The 20013-nt window shown below is 44.3% G+C and overlaps 1 protein-coding gene and 1 long non-coding RNA gene across 2 annotated transcripts in view; both read right to left on the bottom strand.

Annotated features, from left to right (window-relative positions):
- Window positions 1–20013, bottom strand: part of WNK2 (WNK lysine deficient protein kinase 2) — an 88067-nt gene that overhangs the window by 2903 nt on the left and 65151 nt on the right. Inside the window, 9 exon segments of the mRNA XM_039703297.1 lie at window positions 6000–6253; window positions 7725–7769; window positions 13208–13306; window positions 14209–14424; window positions 15897–16111; window positions 16613–17304; window positions 17378–17433; window positions 17861–17912; window positions 19464–20013. The exon segment at window positions 19464–20013 is cut by the window's right edge and continues 7 nt beyond it. Coding sequence (XP_039559231.1) covers window positions 6000–6253; window positions 7725–7769; window positions 13208–13306; window positions 14209–14424; window positions 15897–16111; window positions 16613–17304; window positions 17378–17433; window positions 17861–17912; window positions 19464–20013 — 2179 coding nt within the window.
- LOC120499517 lies at window positions 2018–5991 on the bottom strand. The gene is made up of 2 exons (XR_005626888.1): window positions 5382–5991; window positions 2018–5059 (listed from the first exon to the last, which is right to left on the bottom strand). It is a non-coding gene; the product is annotated as an uncharacterized LOC120499517 (long non-coding RNA).

The raw sequence follows: 20013 nt of genomic DNA, 5'->3' as shown, positions 1-20013 counted from the left end.
TTTTTAAGACCTGCAGACATCTGCATGCTGTTATTAGATTCTTGTTTTAACATCCTCAAAATGGTGGTTTCCACCAGCACCTGGGAGGAATGCCAACAGATGTTTGTGAAAATGCTGCATTTTGGACAATGCTCTCAGGCATGTGTGGGGCTGTTGGGGTGCCCTGTGCGGGGCCAGGAGTTGGACTATACTAGCAAGAGATTATTCAGTGGCACTAAGAATGTAAGGTGACGTTTTTGCCCTTTTTAAAAATTAATTTGAAAAAGCTTATTTTCAGCTCTTTTAAAATACTGAGAAATCTGACTCATTCCAGTTCTGATCTTTTTCCTTCTCAGCTGAATTCCTCAGTAAAGCAGTGGCTGCATTTAATGCTATGTATGTGTGACCAGAAAAAATTGTTATGCCCCAAACCCAACATTACACATACACATCAAACCTGATAATGTCATGATAAACACACATTAACGGTTTAAGTTTGCTTCCTTTACCTTCCTCCTATGCTTCAAGTGAGCTAAATACACACTTTAGGAGCCATGGCACCTGACTCTTGCATCTTCCCCTCGGTAGGAGCCTCTTGGGTATGACCTATTTTAACCATTACCTTTTTAACCAGTTCTCATGAGTCAACACTGATGGAGGCCCACACATCCCATCAATTCCTGCATGGAGGTGCTGACTGAAACAACAGAGTTAACATGTGCCAGAAAAGCAGCTCCAAAGCTGTGGATTTCCCAGCTCCAGGAAAGCCGTGAGACTGCAAGTCCCTCTGCTGGTCCCGTTCAAAGGGCAGCGATGAACTAGGTGTGTGCATTGCTTGGCTGGGATCACAGCACAGCCCTGAACAGGACTGGCTCAGCAGCTCAAGCCAGCCAGGCTGATGACAGCCAGGAAGCCCCTGTGCTGCACAGTGCTGTGTCCATGGTCAGGGCTCACCTGAGGAGGAGCCCGAGCTGCCGGGGCCGACAGTCACCAACCAGCGCAGCTGTGAGCCCGCGTGGGCTCCTGTCACTCCTGCCTGGCCAGCCTCAGCCCTCACAGCATCCCCACGGCCTCCCTGTGCTGAGGACCCAGACCTGCAGGCAGTCCTGAGGGTGGGGTCTCAGGAGGGCAGGATGCCATGTATCACATGGGTAGGAAGGGAAGCTCTTCCCCTGTGCATCTCTACTAGGCTCCTCTGCTGAAGCTATGAACTCACTGAGCCAGGAGAGACAGTGGCACCTTCACCCACCACACCCACCTCCTCACCTGCACGCACCCAGCTCTCCCTGCACTGACAGACCTCTGCTTTGAGCACCTGTACATGTCCCTGCAGGTACCAGCCACCAGCTCCTGCTTCCCCCACACCTACCTTCTGACAGTTTTTCCTTTGTGGCTGTTTATTCCCCTTCCCCCAAATAAGCACACAAATTCCTTTAGAAAAAAGGAATAATACATACACAGAGAACAACATACCAGAAAACACTGGTAAAAATGAAAAAACTTCACAAGACAAAGAATAGGGTAGTTCAAATACCCCAAATCTGTTGTTTGGACTTGTTATAATTTTTCCTGTGGTCTACCAGGCAAACTTCAAAGCGCCACCCCAGTGACACTCATAGGTCCAGTACTGCCAAACTACACAGCCAAGCACTGGGTGTGACTTACCAACATCATAAACTCTTCTGGGTTTATATTAGAACAGAGGAAACCAGGTAATTCTGTTGTGAAAGCTGACCATAACTATCACAACCCACTTGAAAAGGCAGGATTTAGATGATTTTTCTTTTGCTGGCTACCCCATTAGCATCAGTGTTTTCCTTCTGCATGGACCAGCTACCACTGAAAGGACACTGAGTCACAGGGCAGAGTCAGAGCTGGCTGCCAACACGAGCTGGTAAGGATGACAAAAGAGATGGATATCGCTTTTATCACTTCTGCCTAGTTCATTGAAACCCCAAAGCTTTTAGGCACTCCTGAAGACATCTGTGTGTGCTTTTTCAGTTCCCTGGAAAACTATTCAGACCAAGGCAGTGTTGAATAGGTTCAAATACAGATTAATTTTTTATTATTTTCCCAATCCAACAGAGAGGGAAGACACAGTGAAGGGGCTATGGCTTGGTTTTGCCATCGTGACCATGTCCAGCCTGGCTGCTCCCAGCAGCACACCCAAGCCCATGAGTCAGGAAATGCCAGCAGAGGTTCAGATGCTGCTGAAGGTGTCCAAGCCCCCAGCTCCCGTCACCCAGTGACACAGACCTGTGTGTTTTCAGAAACAACCTCTCTATGCACTGGGAACATGTTTCAGCTTTTTGGGGGTAATGTTTTGTTTTGTAAAACCTGTGGAGCAACACACAGCATGGAGAATAGAAAACATTTTTGGCAAGCCCTTCATTCTCAGGCACCTCCAAATAGTGTCTTTAAGTACACAATATTCAGTATTCTTTGCACAGAAGGCAGCTCATATTCCTAAGCTTATTCCTTGACTAATGCTAACCAAAATTACCTGTAAAAATGACTATTTCATCATATCTTCACAAAGACCACAGAGAGAAATCACTCAGGCAGTTTGACCTCAGTTCTAATATTTCCTACTGCATTTTAAACTGCTGCTGATGAGAATCTACCTGCATTTCCATGCTTCATAAAACCATTTGAAAAGGTGCATTTCAATGCTCCTGTGACACCTTGGATGAAGGCTCCTCCCCTTTTGAAAGGTCTCCCCCAGATTTCTAAAATGATTAACCAGGATTTGCAGGCAAATGGACTGGTAACTTCCCTAGAAACAAAGCACAATATGAAGTTTTCATTTACATGCCGATTACATTATTGCTGTCTACACCTCTGATGGCAGAGGATGAAAAGAAAACCACTCACTCTTATTAAAACACACTACCAGTTTCTCTTCTATTTCCAGCCTTAAAGAGTAGCTTTCACTTAGTTAAAAAATAATATCTTTTACTCACAGCAAACAATTTGCTAGTGGTAGAAGGAGTCTTGAGTAAAAAAGAGATAACTTAGGGAAGTGAGTCCTCTGTTCCAGGGGGAAAGAGAAGATTTTGAGTAAGCCACACAACTGCCCTGCATATTCATAACAGTGGGTGAACAGTAAGAGAAAATTTTAAATTAAAAAATGTATTTTTCTATTTAAATGTATAGTTAACATTTTGTATTTTTTAAAAATTGTTTAATGTATTTTTCATCGTGGGACAACTCCCTTCACTCCCACTTCTGTATGAAATCCTTTAGGGAGGCATTTCTCTTTACAATAATCCCCAGAGACAAGGCAGAAGTGAAGGTACAAATCCTGCCACCCCCAGCCCCTCATTTCTGACCACCACAAGGGACCACTTTTCCCAAAACAACAACAGCTTTTCCCAAAACTAAGCTCAGGTGAGACAGCCCACCCTAACATCTCCGTACTAGTTTGTTCCAGTTAAAAAAACCAAAACACAAAAGGCGTAAGAATCACCTTGTTTCCTACTTATCCAGCCTTTATTTCCAACATAAAACCTTATAACCTTCTCTGATGGGCTGGAAATCTGCATAGTGTTCCTTATCCTTTTCTTGCAAAGGCATTTTTGATCAAAAGAGGCGATAAAAGACTGTGTTACCAGGAGAAGTACAGCCCGAGCTTCAGATTCTCTCTCTCCTGGAAAGCCATTTTTTCCATCCTTTATGTGATATCCCAAGTTCTTTTTGTCTTTCCAGTTGACTCAGCTGTGATTCAGCACATGGACATCTCACCATGGAGCTCATCCCTCCAACACACAGGTCACTTGTCCAGCTGTCCACACTAGGCAACATCTCATGCTGCTCCCTTCCTCTCCTTTGGCCATTTCTCCCCCAATACCATGCAGCTCTCTTCTCCCTCAACTTCAATTTCCCCGTTAGGCCAATTTCAGAGGGTACAAACAGCAAACCAATGCTGAACTCCCAAACCAAACCTTGTCAAGCTCTTCTGTATCATACCTGCCACCTGCAGCATCCTGTGCCATTTTCATGGCTAAAACACTCAACAAAAAGTACACCAGCATTGTTTGCCTTCTGCCCTTGCATCTCTGCTGCAGCCAGCACGGTCCTTACAAGGACTTCATGCCCCAAATCACCCCAGGTCTCACCCACCCCAGGGCTCCAGCTGATGCCACTCCTCCACACAAAAAGGAATTGTGCAAAATGAAGAGCAGAGAATCCCAACCTCTCCATGCTCCTGGTAAATCACCTCCAAAGAACTTCAGTCAGCTCTGCTGGTTCCCCGGAACATCTGCCATGTTTCAGAAACACACAAACCCTCTAAGATCCAGTCTACTGAGACAGGGACATTCCTGCTCCTCTCACAGTGACACACTGCCTTCTCCGCAGGCTTTGAGACAGAGACACCAAAACTGCAGGAGGTAAAATCAACCCTAAATTGATACTGACAGGTGATTTAAATAATAACCACTCATTTCTCCAGAAATACAGGTGGGCAAAACATCCACATCTAATACTTCAAACTTCTGCAGCAGTCTCAGAGGAAAGGGCTACAAAAAGTGTATCAAAAGAAAGTAAGAAGTGACTTAACAGAATCTGCACCTTCCCCGCCTCTTTATGGAAATCCTCAGTTTGGGTTTACTAGCACCAACTTTGACTTATTTTATGAAAACTGTTAGGGTCTTAAGTAGACATTGCTTACTCCTGAGCTGGTTAAAGCATACTGAGTAAAAGGATAATTTACTGACTCGGGAAGCAGCAGGTACCAAAGCAGATGCAATGAAGAGGTTCCTGCTTTGGTACATTTCACCTCACCAACAGCTACAGAGTTACTACTGCTACAGGACTTTTCCCTTCTACATCTCAAAAAGGCAATGATTTGCTATCCAGATCTAGTTCTCTTGCTTTTAGCGGACTACAAAACAGCTCCACACTGTTATTTCCCTTTATTTTGGCTCAATTTGCAGTCTTCCAAGAAAATGACCCCAGCAAAAATTACTAGTCAAAGAATCTCCAACTGTGAGAAGGAAGAGGTTTGGAAACCCAGACCGGGGTGGGCCAGAATGGTGAACTGGGATTCTGGGTGCGTGCTCATTTCTTGCTGTGCTGCCTCACACAGCAACCAATCTAAAATTTTGAGAGGAGGGAATAACGGTAACAAACAGCTCGGGTGTCCAGTGTAAATAAATTAGGGGTTGAACCCTGACCTCTAAACCAATCCTTCAATGTCCACGACAGAATGTTCTGGATGAGTGGGCAAGGGCCCTGAATAACAGACAGGCAGTTAGGGAGGAATTTAGGAAAGATACAAGTGTAGCTGACAGGACAATTTAGAAGAGGGAGAGAGAGAGAGAGAGAGAGCCCGGGGCAGAACCATAAGCAGGAATGGGGGGTACAGGAATAAACCAACTTAAACTAATGCACCCCAACACCTCTGTATCAGCCCTCAGCAGCACTGAACACAGACACGATACACCTGCAATGGCTTTGTCCTGCTGCTGAGAACAAAAGGGACCAGTGGGGGCTTTTCAGTTCCTTATTTTTTATAGGATACTTTGACAGCATTTCTGAGGATGGTATTGTCCAACAAGCAAGGGTCAGCACACTGCTAGCTGTCCCCTCTCCCAGCACTGGACTCACTCCAATTCCACTCAAACAATGGCTCCCAACCACAGAGCCACCAGCCCCTGTTCTGAGGAAGGTTAATATTAAACATCAAAAAGAAAACTTGAGTAATAGTTGAAACTGAAGTTGAGCAAGAGATGATAACAATAAGAATATTGCTCTGCATTGCTATTAATAAGCAGTTTGAAATTTTAAAATATATATTATATATACATGTATATATATTGCTGCCCATATATCCCTTAAGATTACTCCAAAGGACAATTAAAAAAAAAATTTGATTTAGTACTGAATGAAAAGAACTGGACATTTATAGAAAGCATTTATCTGGAGTAATTTTAGTCTATGTCCTCCTCCGTATCTGAGGTCTGCAAAGGCTGTCAGACACATAGCAAAAGGTATGTCCTTCAAGGAGGGCCACTTACTCCACAAGTCTCATTCTGCGTTTGCATGGGGTTAGCCTTTGGCTCCATGTCTTGCCTTTTTTGGTTCTGCTTCAGTTGGTTTAAAGAAGGTTTTGTCTGTGCAGCTCCAACAGTTTTGCTCGTCCACTGGTCCACCAGCTTGTGCAGGTCATCTGTGAACGTCCCTTTCTTGTTGTTACTGTTGTTGGCCTGAACCTGCAGCGTCGACTGTGGGAGGGGCTCAGGACACGTCACCAGGCTGTTGGTCGAGGATCCTGGAAAATCACACAGAGAGCTGAGATGGTCTCTCTGCCTCACCCTGCAGCTCAAACCCCTTCTCACCTATTGCCACTCCAACGGTGGCTTTTCGGATTTCTAACCCGCCCCCTCCTGGCTGCAGAACACCTTTGCTTAAAGAAATGGTCCAAGTCCAATGGGTTTGCATTTTCTATCTCATCATGTTACCTTGGCTACTAATTTGTCTTAGGTGAAATTAGGGACAGGAAGTGAAGCCAGGAATGCAGCCCCATAAAGCTGACATTCCATACAACATCTCAGACATTACCACGAGGAAGAAGGAGGTGGGATATATTGCTAACACTGCAAGCATTTATAAAATGAATTTACCATTTATTTCACTTGCCTAAGTTTACTGTCCTCCTGGAAAAATGTTATTGTCACAGAGGTTACGGGCAGGGCTGGTTCCTGCTCCTCAGGGATCCCACCACCTCTCTCAATGATGCCAGGACGATTCACATGGCTATTTGTGTATTTTGGGGGAAAAAACCCCATTAGGACCACGAAAGTATAAAAGAGAGAGGAGAGAGGCTGTAGTGGGCAGGGTGACTGTTTGAGACAAAGATAGAGAACTTTTGATACACATAAAAGCAGTCAGGAAGAGTATTTATAGAGATTTAATTCTGTATGTTCACTTCTTTCCAGAAGAACTAGTAAAAAAAAAAAAATCTGTCCTTTTTCTGCTTAGTAACTACAAGTCTGATACAGCAAGCTCAGCAGGGGACTGCAATTGAAGGAGTCTGAATTTGACCTAAGCAGAAAATGTAAATGTAAACTTCTCAGCTAACATAGAGACAGCTAAAAATTGGAAATAAAGACCATCTCTCCAAGCAAAAAGTTCATAGAACTGTAGTAAAATGATTATATAAGCAAACATGAACATGGAGTATTTTCTCTGTTTATCAGTTACCAGCCAAAACCCAGTACACTAATTAGTCCTACAGTTACATAAAACACATTAATAACCTTTAAATGATCATGCATTCAACCTGCAACATCACTTCTAAGTGAATACTGCTCAATTCCTTTTCCTTACTTGGGGTAAAAGTGAGAAAATTAAGGATTTTTAGAAGAAAGCTCTTCAGCTGGTATTTAATATTTCATGCAGCTCAAGGGGGCTGGAATGGTTTTAAGCTATCAATTCTTCCAGCAGAGAACTGCAGTCATATAGAGGTGTGTATTTCAGAGACAGACACTGGACCCAGTTTCCTGGCTGCATGCGTGCACGGTCTCACACACAGAACACCACGACTCTCTTGCAGCATGCAAGGTTCTCAAGACATCACAGCACATGCATTACTCTCAAAGTGTCACAATTTATACAGTCTAGCTTCCAGTAAGTGCATCAGCTTTAGTTATTAAACAACTAGCTTTTAGTAAAAAATAAAAAAAGCAAAGAACATCCCATGCCATGAAGGAAATACTGAGAAACAAAAATGGGATAGTTACTACTACTGTGATCTTTGCCTAGACATAGTCGTTTCAAGGTGGACCCTACAAGGTAAAACAATACAAGACACACAGAATTAGGTAAGACTAAACGCAACAAATCAGACGGACAAGCTTCTGTACTTTTAAGCAATCAAAAAGTAGTTATTATGCAAGAAAGGACAGACAAAGTCAGCAGTTCAGGTGAGTAAAGGAAGCCTAAATAACTGGACAGCTCAAACCTTTCTTAATGTGCAGCCATTCAAAAGCTTTGGGAAGTACCACAGCATGCCAAAAGCAAGGGCTCGTGACTTGAAGATGCATTTGTTCGGTTTGTTTTGGTTGGTTGATTTTTAAAGTTTTTAAAAATTGATTTTTTTTCCCAAATTGCCTTGCCTTCCTAATAGAAGGTTTTGATTTGTTTCCTATTAATGCAGGAAGTAATGTCAATTTAGTTTGTGACCGGAGGCCAAAAATGCTTTCAGGAACAAGTCAAGCTAGTCTGGCTGCAAAGACAAACCATAAAACAACCCTAAAAATCTTGTTTTACAAGTCCAAAAAGATACATTGTTCTGCAGGTCTGAGGCCAATTGTTTCCAAATAGTTTATTTGTAGGATTTGTGTCTAAATGTGAGACTCTGAACTTCAATTGAATGGAACTGTGAATGAGTTTCCCTTATGCCTTGTCTGAGTGCAGAAAAGTAATCTGTCAGGGTAGCCGAGTTTTAATTTAACTAAACTACTTGTTTTTTTCATTATTGTCTCATTCCATCATTCATCATGATTTTACAGTCTGTTGATAGATAGCAGAGTGCCAGAAGTGTGCTGAGACCCCGACTTGACTGTCAGATCTTGCCAGACATTGGCACCGTTGCTATTTGGGTGCCAAAATTTCCTGAAAGGTATTTTGGACTTGATAAGAAGAATATTGTTATGGGATGGGGGGAGATGAGTGTCTGACATGGGCTATGGTGGGTTCATTGGAAAGAAGCACTTGGAACCATGAGCAAAATCAGACTGGGGCAAAAAAGTAAGATAGAGGATGATGTGCTTTTTCTCTAGAGTACACAGTGGTGTAACATTTTGTTACTGTGCCAGAAATGCAGCTTTAAACTCAGAGATTGCAGGTCCAGGCTGACACAGGCCCTGAATGAGTCTTCAGAGGAGAAGGAAACAATTTCAGTCAGAGACTGAGGAAGAGAAAGTAAAGAAACGAGGGAGGGAGGAAGAAAGGGAGATATTTGTGCTTAGATATGGGTGGCATGAGGAACAGAGGATGCTTTGAAAGAATTTCTTAGTATTTCATATAGTTCATATGGATTTCTACCCTGAGAAAATAAGGACATGACTACAACAACACAAGCGTAACCAAGTTCAGTTCTCATCTCAAAGCCCAGATAGCAAACACAGTCATATTCACAACTCAACCATCTGTCTCGTATTCTTATATCTTTTGCTCTCTTTTCCCTCAGATATACATTACCTTGCCTAATCCAAAGTTAGCTACCAATTTCCACAATGGAAACAAGTCCCCACGATGGCAGTGACCATGGCAGCAATCCTAGAGGCTATTTCCTGCTATTTCCTGCAGCAACAGGCACTTCTTACCACAATATGAATGCAAATGGAAAGCACCTGCCTGCAAGAAATAAAAGCAGGCAGCTGACTGCCGTATACGCTCGAATGTGTGTAAAAACACCTTCATCACCAGCCCCTCTGCTTCCTGCACAGCCAGGCAGAGGTTTCCCAGCACCTCAGGTGCCAAACCCGACCCGAGGAAATGAAAAAAGCAGCAATACTGAACACACTCACAAAACACCTGCATGAGGGGCTCCAGCTCTAAGGAAAATATCACAGGAGAGTCAGGCACTGAGAAGAGAGCTGCTCCTTCCAGCAGCACCACTCCAGTGTGGGGCTTGGGAGATGGGAAACATTCCCTAAGTGGCGAGACTGCCTCAAGCAGGGACTGACTATTATCAGCCATGGCTGGTTATGAACTCAAATTCAATTAAAAAGTCACTTTGTAGATCTAATTCACAAGATGATTTGTATTACTGCTAAAATTAACACTTTTAAGAACAGTAAAGTTAAAGAGATGAATCATAATTAAGATTTAATGGAAGATTGTGAAAGTTCAGCAGAGCATTTTACCTACAATTCCAGATCTCTTATCTGAGGAATTAAACAGCTATTATATCATACAGAACAGAAAAAAATCCACTGTGCCATATTTGCACTAACAGCTGCCAAAAAGCTGGAAAGCTACAAAAAAATGGAAATGGCAATAAACTGCTAGACCATTTCCATAATTGCATATGCACATACACTATACGAATTGCTACAAACCTGGCAAAAATTGCATTACACAAGATTCCAAGCCTAAGCCAAATGGAGCTTTGAAAATTCCACTCACGTTCAGTGAAAACTCTTCCCTAGGGCACTCTGGCAGTTTAACACAGGAAAGGAACTCAGGATAAAATTATGCCAAAGTCCATAAAAAATATTTTATTTCATAAAATATACAAAGGTGAAGTCAATATTGGACATGGGCAACAGATAAAATGTCCTGCAGAACACTGTGAAAGTGTTTCGATGGATCTCGTAACCAGAGCAAGATCCTTGTGATACTGTCTTTAATCCATCTGAACATTTATTTTCAAAGCTGTTGCCAACTTTTCTGCCAATGCAGTAGGTCTCCTGCTGGCATATCCTACCTCGCCAAAGGGCTGGCTTTCTCTAACCAAATGTACAGATTTGGAGCATTTCTGAAAATGCAGTATTGTGTATCTCAACTGCTCTCAAACAAAAAAAAATACCAGGGAAACCTTGACTTATGGAATAGACCCAGAACTCTGAACTATCTGGAGGCCACTGAGCTGCTGGCTGGACAGCCATGTCCCAGCCCTGTACAACTGCACAGAGGATGGAGTCCCACCTGCAATGGTTTGGGTTAGAAGGGACTTTAAAACCCATCCAGTTCCATCCCCTGCCATGGGCATGGACACCTTCCACTATCCCAAGTGCTCCAAGCCCCATCCAGCCTGTCCTGGGACACTTCCAGGGATGGGGTATGGATGCAAACATGTTTAGAACCTAATGCTTTTCCTGCCTGTTGGGTCCACTGATGTCCCTTCCAGAGGGAAAGGAACATGAGACAGCTGGTATTGCCAACATCATCACCTTCAAACAATAGAATCAAAGGATGGTTTATGTTGGAAGACCTTAAAATCCCATCTTGTTCCAAACCCCTGCCACAGGCAGGGGCAGCTTCCACTAGACCAGGCTGTTCCAAGCTCCATCCAACCTGGCCTTCCTCAAGCACTATTTTTCCTGAGGCTCTAGACACAGCTGCTCTGGATCCCAGCTCCACAGAACATCCTGCTGTCCCTCCTGCCCTCTGCCATCCCAGCCCCAGCCGCCTGGGGAAGGACAGGAATGCACACAGCCCCAGTCCTGCGCTCACACACACATCCCACCTGCTGGGCTCACAGGAAAACAAGCTGGAATAGCCTCCTGCCTCACCAAACCTGCCCACAGCTCAGCCATGGGGAGCTGCCAAGCTCCCCAGGTGAGAGGCTCCCAGCCAAGCCGTGCTCTGGGGACTGCGACCCTCGGGGGTGACCTAGGATTGCAGTGTCACGCTAAGTGCCTGAACTGCACCCACGTCCTGGTGTGACTCAGGGATGGGGGAGGCCAAACCTCCCCCAGCACTCGCCCAGAACCTGAGAGAGCACATGGGCTGAGAACAGAAAGCAATTAGTCATGCTGAGTTATTTAAGCATGAGGAAACTTCACGATTCAAAGGCTTTACATATTCCCTTGGTTTCATTCACAACATCCATGAACCCCAACATTTTCAATACACTGGTTTTAATTGCCATCTCTCAGACTTTTTGCATCCAACTGAATAGTAATTCCATAGAAGATTAAGGAAACATCTTCTGGGAATTACATGTACAGAAGAAGAAATTACTGTGGCCACTATAACACCAAACAGGAATGTTTGGGAGCTGAGAATTCTCCTCATGTTCTCAGAAAAAATCCCTAAATGCAAAATTGTCTCATGACTTCACCAGTCATTAGAGTCATTAGAAGCTTACATGATAATAAATTATGTAAACATCAGTCACCTGAGCGTTTGTGCTTTCAGGGAGCTCAAACAAAAAAAAACATTTTGAGATTATTTCTTAAAATAATGTTTATTGATAAAATTAGAAGGAGTGTTTTGGAGTGGTCTTGCGCCTTTGACCTGACCCACTTGGATAGTAATGAGCAGTGCAGAACTCCAAGGGGAGATCTGATACTACTGTAAACCCACAAGTTATTTAAACAAATACTTCCTGAAAAACGCTATCAGCCCTTCTAAGGTTATATGTAAGTGGCCTATAGTACCTGTTCAGCACAACATATCTTTATTGTACAAGCAAAATCTGTTTGCCTAAAAAGCAGCATCTACAATTGGGTAAAAAAGTCTTAATTTTTTCATTAAATAGCTTGATATCGTTTGGTGGAATTGCCAATTACTTTAGTAGTCAAACAAATAGGGTACAAATAGAAGGTGCACAGTTATTTGAGACAAAACTCCTGGATCCTAACAATTCATTTCCAAATATCATCTGAATATCTGATATTGCTTTTTACTTATTTATGCTTTGATGAACTGCTAATTGACTTCATCTCTGAGGTCACATAAGGTCATAAGAAAATAAACTGAGTCAAGTGCTTCAGCCAGATCAGCTTACACAAAAAGTTGATGGGACTCTCCCTTAGAGTAACCAGATCTTCCTGTGCCTTATGACTCCATAAAAAATTGCTCACTTAAACTAATTAAAGGGATGACTGCATGGGGAAAAGCCCACCTGGGACAGAGATTTGGGAAGAACTAGCTGGAGCACTGTTGTCTCAGCATTTCCACATGCAAAGAGCGGGGAAAAAAATTAAAGAAAATAGAGTGGATATAAACAGTACTGTATATCGAGTTAATACAGCCCTTGTATGGAAGTTATACCCTCCAGTGACCTTCTAGAATTGTATCAGCTTGCTACATGCATGTCTTCAGAGTCCAAACATGTGTGAAAGAGACCATTCGTCTACAGAAGGATGGATTTCATTTTGTTGTCGCTGGAACTGGGACAGCAGACATGTATATTTGCCACATTGCAAATAAAATTACTTCAACAGAAATCACATAAAGTACATAAGCTTTGATAACTCCAGGGTAAAATTTACCATCAGGCTATATATAATAAATGATGAGATCTTCCACACATGCTTTTGGTGCCCAGGCACGAGCCAAAAGCAGTGCAAAAAAAGCTTTCACATGAAAAATTAATATAAATAAGGTGTGTTCATGATGATTACTTAAAAGAAAGTTAAAAAAAAGAAAAGATGGTTGAGAAAAAGGGGCATCCTGCCAAACATATCAGAGATATAAATCATGGAACTGGAAAAAGGGGGTAAAAGAAAGATGGACTGTGATAAAATACAAAAGAACAAATACAAACAGATGGACAAAGACACAGGTCCACTGAGGAATCTGGTACGAGGTTTGCTACTAGATTTATAGGTCACTCTCTCAGACGTTTGGTGGAAAACCGTCCAGCCTGTAAATGAATATAAAGGGAAGAAAACAAAGACACTTATAAAGTACAAGTAGCTGTGATCAGATGTCCTAAACCATCAGTCAAATCAGCTTTGTTAGTTAAACCTCCATATCTCCCCCTTAACTTTGCCAAAGAGGAGCAAGTTCACTGACCATACACAAAGGATGCAATAACAGCAGAAGAGGACAGATAGGTATTTTGCAGATTAGTTTGGCAGGATGTGCAATGAGAGGAAGGTATTTTAATCATCATTGGAACTTCCCATATGCATGGCAACAAGATCAGTCAAAGCCCACGACAGGGGCAATACACAGAGGTCTCAGAACTGGGGTCGTAGGAGCACAGTCCTGTGGCTGGGACTCCAGAATTATGCACAAAGTGAACCCCTCATAGAAAGGAAACATAACTTGGTCCCCTGGGTTTGGTTTTCTTTTAATTTCATTTTTATTTTCTCTCATACCCAAGATGGTTTGGCAGTTTATAATGAGGAACTTGGGGTCAACCAGAATCAAGGGGCTAAAAAAATGAAACCAAGCAAACCCTCTCCTAGCCTTTCGTATCTTATTTGTTTTTCCATTCATTTTTTCCTCAGGAATCTGTAAGGCAGACTCCAGAGGAGGTATTAGGATAAAGCCACTGCTGGAAAAACTGAAAGGAATTTATTTCCTAAGAATTAGGGATGTCTTGGGGCATACCTTCTCGAGTGTTGGTAACACTCGGCAAGATACTTAAATTTTGCTCTTCTGACAATACCACAATGCTCTTTTTAAAGATAAGCCAGTAATTTGGATTGCCAAAGGTTCACATTCCTCTATCACTCCTAAGAAGTTCAAGCCTAAGGGAAGGGAACTAATTTTAGCACGTGCTGGAAGAGACACGAAACAGGTAGCAGGAAGAATCACCTTGGCCAGAGCCTGCGTTGGCGTCCGCTGCGTCGGGGCCCAGGCCGGAGCAGATGTCAGAGGACAGAGAGGCTTTGACAGAGCAGGGCTGCTGGGTCTGCACAGCCTTGCCAAAGGCAGGGGCTGCACCAGGAGGCACCGCGGCGGCTTCGGGGAAGCCCGGCTGCGAGTTACTGCTTTCTTTGTGGGGTGAGTCTTTAGAGTCTGAAAGGTTACCTGAAAGAGCAAACAAACACAACACATGCAATGGCAAAAGCTAGGAAAACTCTGAATGAAAAATCCATGCCTAAAAATAATCCACATCTCAACCCCAAGAGGAACAGCCGTTCACCATTCTGATGCACTGGATGGAGCACAGACTTTGGAGACAGCCTGCACCAGAAAATAATCCACACCTCCTATCGCTGATCCTGTTTCTCCAAGAAGCTCCTGGAGCAGGTTTGATTTTTACAGTTTCTCCTCTGTGTTTTCAGGAGCCTCAGAAGGAGCACTGCTGGAATAAAGAGAGAGCTGCTGGGGTGCTGAGGAGGAGGATGAATACACAGAATGATGAAGCAGGACACAGAGGTCTCTTCTCCCACACCAAAGTGAAATTAAGCAAATGGAGAAGAATAAAAAGTTGCAGCAAAGGCACAAGGAGCTTTTTGTTTACAGTTATTTGAGTATAATTGTCATTGCCACTGTCAGATGCTTCTACTAATAAATTAATGTAACACATGATTGGAAAGTTAATTTGGTTTTTAAGCCTCTTTACCTGAGATATTTGTGTAGACAAAAGTACAGATAGAGACATTTATCTAGATATTTACAGATAAGTATCAATATATAACTATCTAGATAGGTGTAGAAGTACAGACAGTATCAAACACTGCTTCAGTCCCTGTGGGCAAGAACACTCAGTCTCAAGACGGGCCACAGAACTTATTGCCTCTGAATACATTTGTTTTTCCCAACTCAGCTGAAATCCTTAGCTGAAAGCAAAACACCTCCTCAACACCCTATCTATAAAGATTGATGCAACAAAATTCAAAGGGGCCCTATGATGCAGTAATATTGAAAACAAGAGCCACCAGGTTTGAAATAAAGGGTGAATTCTGGAAATGCTGCTGCTCCCCCAAATAAGAGCACAAACTAAGCTGAAGAAAAATTATGCATATTCTATTCTACATTTTTCTGAAGAAATAGGTACTGGTATTGGTATTTCCCAGGTAAATTATATTTTTGTACTTTTCCAAGAGATAAAAACTCAAGAGTGTAGTGCTATGTGAAAATCTCACACTACTTCAGATGGTCAAAGCATCCACCACACTTTTGTAAATGCTTTTACTTCTCATCCTTTGGGGGAGCAAATGCAATCCCATCTTTTAGACATGGCATCTTGGAGGAAAAAGGAAACAACAACAAGATACAGCATAACAGTACCTAAGAAGTGAATACAAACATCAGTAAATTGAAGAACGGAGGAGATGTAACCAGGCTGTTTTCCAAATTAAAGTGGAATATTATTTCTCTGCCAAGCACTGTAGGCAATGCAGAGCAGGCAGGTATGGCTCGCCACCAGGACCTGGGATAAGCATGCCAGCTTAAAACCAACAAGACTTCCATCCTTTCCAGCAATCCCAGACATCACAAAGCACAGCCACAACTGATACAAGCAACAGGTGAAGGGAAGCACCCAGTATACCTACTTGTGCTTGATGTTCCACTCCTGAGCTGCTGGACAAGAGGATTTAAGAGTTTTCCAGCTTTCAATTTGTTTTTGCTGGTTCTTCGGCGCCGGCTGCTTGGTGGGGCAGAGTGAAGGAAGCCCAGGTTGGGAGGAAGGGGTTTTCCCAGGCGAATATACAGTGCCTCTATCTCATTCTTCTGCTGCGTCTGCAGCTCAGCAATCTCTTTCATATGCCTAAAAAAATAAAAGGACTCTGTTAGCAATGTATTTGATAAAGCACCATGTCCTGACAGTGTAATTAATTGTAAAAGAAGAAACAAAACAATTACTGGTTATAAAACAATCAGCTGCTCATCCCTAAATATGCAAAGCTACAATAATCTATCTGTGGTGACTCCCCATCCCGGAAGGGAGAATCTCTGGCTCCAAGGCCAGGTTGGACAGGGCTTGGAGCAGCCTTATATAATAGAAGGTATCCCTGCCTATGGCAGCGGTTGGAATGAGATGATCTTTAAGGTCCTTTCCAACCCAAAACATTCTGGGATTCTATGAGTTATTCTTCTAACTGGAACTGGCAGATAAGGCAAAGCACAGCAGGAAGGTGGGGGAAGGTCCTGGCAATGCCTGATCTGCCCAGAACCAGTTTACTCCTTACAGTTCTACTCATCCTAAGCTGAGCTGCTGCTAAGGTATGGTAACACAAGCTTCCTTCGCATCAGTTGCAACTCAACATACTTTTCTCTTAGGTTTTGCAATTCTTTCTTCATATCAGCATCTTCAAACTCTGAGTCATTGTCACTGCTCATGTAGGACGACTGTGAGTGGAAGGACGTGATGTTGATGGTAGGAATCTTCGCACCTTGCCCGTTGGGCGACTCTGGGCCAGGGGAGCCACCTTTGGCAGACCTCTGCAGAAAAGCAGCTGCTTTTTTGATCAAGTCCGTGGCTGTGCTGCTGCTGGGGGGAGAGAGCTGTGCAGCTGCAGCAGCCGCCGGCTGCCGCGGGAAGGGCTCCTCGGCGGAGTCGCTCGAGGCCTGGTCGCACAGGACATCCACAGAAGAGGCTGTCTGGACCCTGCGGACAGCCGCCTTCATGTCCGGGCTGGAGGGCAGCTCGTCCAGGTACACGTCTGGTGGGGCCGAGAACCTCAAGCAGTGCGGTGCTGCTAAAGTTAATTCGTCCTGCGTGCTGATGACTGAAAACCTGCCAATGGTTTTGGCTGGCGTGCCACTCTCCAGAGCCTCAGGCTGTTTTCCATAGGAACCAGAGCCCGGAGAGCCATCCCTGTGGAAGTTACTCATCGCCCCATCTGCTGTCGCTCGCCGCATCACGCTCCCTGTGTGTGCGGGCGAAGCTGTCCTCTCTGCCTCCTCGCTCCTCTGGAAAGTCTCCATCTGTGGAGCTGTGCCTGATGATGGAGGTGCAACCTGGAAAAAATAAGAGAGCTTAACAAAATGAACTGTAACAGTCAAGCAGAAAACCACTCCTAGTTCTGGTTACCTGAAGGAGGCCTTTTGCTGGAGCAGCAGGAGCTGAAGCGATGCTTGGGACTGGACCTGATTTAAAGTTGGGAAAAAATATTTATGTCTGGAATGCTTTAATATAATAAAAGGCAATGTTTCACTGTGATAAACTGAAGTGTACCACTGAGGAATAACTTAAAACCCCAGTCTTTGTAATACAGGATTGAAAATGCAGGAGGCAATAGCAATGGCAATATAAAATATCTACAGGCTGGCAGCTCTAGTGGTTTGGGGAATTCAAATAATAATAGGTGTGTGGAATTTCACAACTCAGTTAACAAATTTTAAGGAGAAAAACAGAAGTAGAATGAAACCTGCACGGTACATTGGGCCTGAACTATTCTGATGTTCTTGGTGTCTCAGAGACACAGAGGGCCTGACAGGCTGTAGCCCCACTCCTGCCACTGACACCGAGAAGGGATGGCTGGAGGAGCATTACCTGTTCTGCCTGCTGACCCACCTCTTGCCTCTGAGGGATGAGCACTCACACCAGTGACTTCCGGCTTGTTCAACTTTCAGTAAAAGGAAAAAAGAAACACAATTTCAGTCACACTCACAAAGCAGAATGTGTTCTCCTTCCCTCACTTCCCCTTGCTGCCCTGGCACTACCAGAGAATAAGGAACAATTTCACAGTGCCTGTGGAGGTGGCCTTCAAGTCTTGCCTCCAACTCCACTATTTTCCTCCTCCTTCCCTGGAAGAAATAAAGCAGTGGCAGCATCACAGCTGGAACTGCAGCCCAAGCTACTGAAACCCAGTATATTATATATATATACACACATGCTTGGGGCTTTGTTCTGGTTTGGCTTTCCAGACTGTACGCTCCTCAACTGTACGTCTCTCTACAGAAGTTCTATGTCTCTTTCCTTACTGGCACAGATTTTAACAAGATGAATTCAAATTACGAGAGAGACATAGCACCTTTCACAGAGAGCGAATTTGGTTTGCTGTAGAAAGTAATTTACCATTAGAAAACAACACACCCTGAAGAGTCACTCCAGTACAGCTGCTTTCCTGTACCACACAGCACCTCTCGAGCAGTTGATAAGAGTCCCTGCAGCTGATGCTACACAGAACAGGCTCAGCCTTGCTAGTGGGGATGGAGTTACCTCCAGAAATGCTACTTTTGAGTAAGATATAGAATCATAGAATGGTTTGGGTTGAAAAGGACTTTAAAGCTCATCCCATTCCCTCCCCTGCCATGTACAGGGACACTTTCCATTAATCCCAGGTTGCTCCAAGCCCCATCCAACCTGGCCTTGGACACTGCTAGGAATGGGACAGCCACAGCTTCTCTGAGCACCCTGTGCCAAGGCCTGGAATAGACACTAATCTAGAACAATGTCCTGCAAACCTGATGATTTCATAAACTTGGGATTTTACCTGAAAAAACCTAACATGGGGGCTTCAACTGAGACAGAGTAACTGGCCTAGACTGGCTGCTACCTTTTTCCTAAAGGCTTCTGTAGCAGTCTTGCTCTACCAAGCTCAGGAGAACACGAAAGAAAACATTACAGGAAACAGAAGAAACTCCTGCCCATGGAATGTCTGCCTTTGGCTGCAGCATGTGGACAAGGCAAAGGTACTTGAAGTGTTTGCTTTATCCAAGCTGATTTCAAAGGCAGTAATTGCAGCCACTGCCATTCATTTATACTTAAAATTGAAGCAAAATCGCCTTCATTAGAACTAGAATGACTATACCACGCATTCTTAAACTACAAAGAAATTGACACATTTCTACCTGCTTTGGACAGGACACAAGAGAAGATGAATTAAACTATTGTACCACTTCTAAACCGAAAGGGAAAGTCTGGCTTTCATTAACAAGCATTTCTGAAAAATGAGTTGGGATGCATCTGACAAAAAAAAATTTAAGTGAGCTTTACACACTGGAAAGCAGTCAGCAGGCAAAGGTAACACAACCTGGAACAGAGATAGGAAATGTTTAGAGAAGCAAAAGATCTACATGTGTCCGACCACAGGAGAGTGAGTTGAGCTCTGCCCTGGGGCCAGCCCTACAGGCTGGCTTTGAGGGGATGAAGGGCAGAGCCACTGGGGACTGACCAGCGGTGGGCAAGGCAAGGCCTCCGAGGGCACAAAGGGCACCAGCGGCTCGGCAGCAGCTTTCACCTCCTGGCTGGTGTCTGGGATGCCTGGTTCTCTCCCATCCAACACTGGGGCAGGAGCTTGCTCTTCAGGAAAAGGGGACAAGGTAAATTCATTGTCGCCCTGTTCGGGTGGCACAGAGGTGTCCGGCGTCCCTGCTGATGCCGAAGAAGTTGGAACATACTCCTGGTACAGCAAATTGCGCAGCTTCTCATCAAGGCTTTTAATTGTGTTGTCCACGAAGTCCACCCTGGGGGGGCCCTCGCTGTCAGACTCGGCCGTGCCGGGGGGGTTCTGCTGCTGGAGCAGGCTGACCCCTGCCCCGGCCATCCCCGTGCCCCCCTGTGCCAGCGGCAGCTGCTGGGACGCGGCCAGCGGCACCTGCGTGGGGCTCTGCAGCTGGGACCCCGACAAGCCCAGGGCGTCGGGGCCGGCGGCCGCGGGGAAGGGCTGGCCGCCCTCGGGCAGGTGCGGCCCCTGCGGCGCCGGCTGCCGCTCCAGCACCGCG

Source organism: Passer montanus, unplaced genomic scaffold (genome assembly GCF_014805655.1).
Source record: "Passer montanus isolate IOZ18808 unplaced genomic scaffold, ASM1480565v1 scaffold162, whole genome shotgun sequence".
NCBI classification, from domain to species: Eukaryota; Metazoa; Chordata; class Aves; order Passeriformes; family Passeridae; genus Passer; species Passer montanus.
The sequence above is the reverse complement of the archived record's forward strand: the minus strand, read 5'-3'. Positions and strand labels throughout refer to the sequence as shown.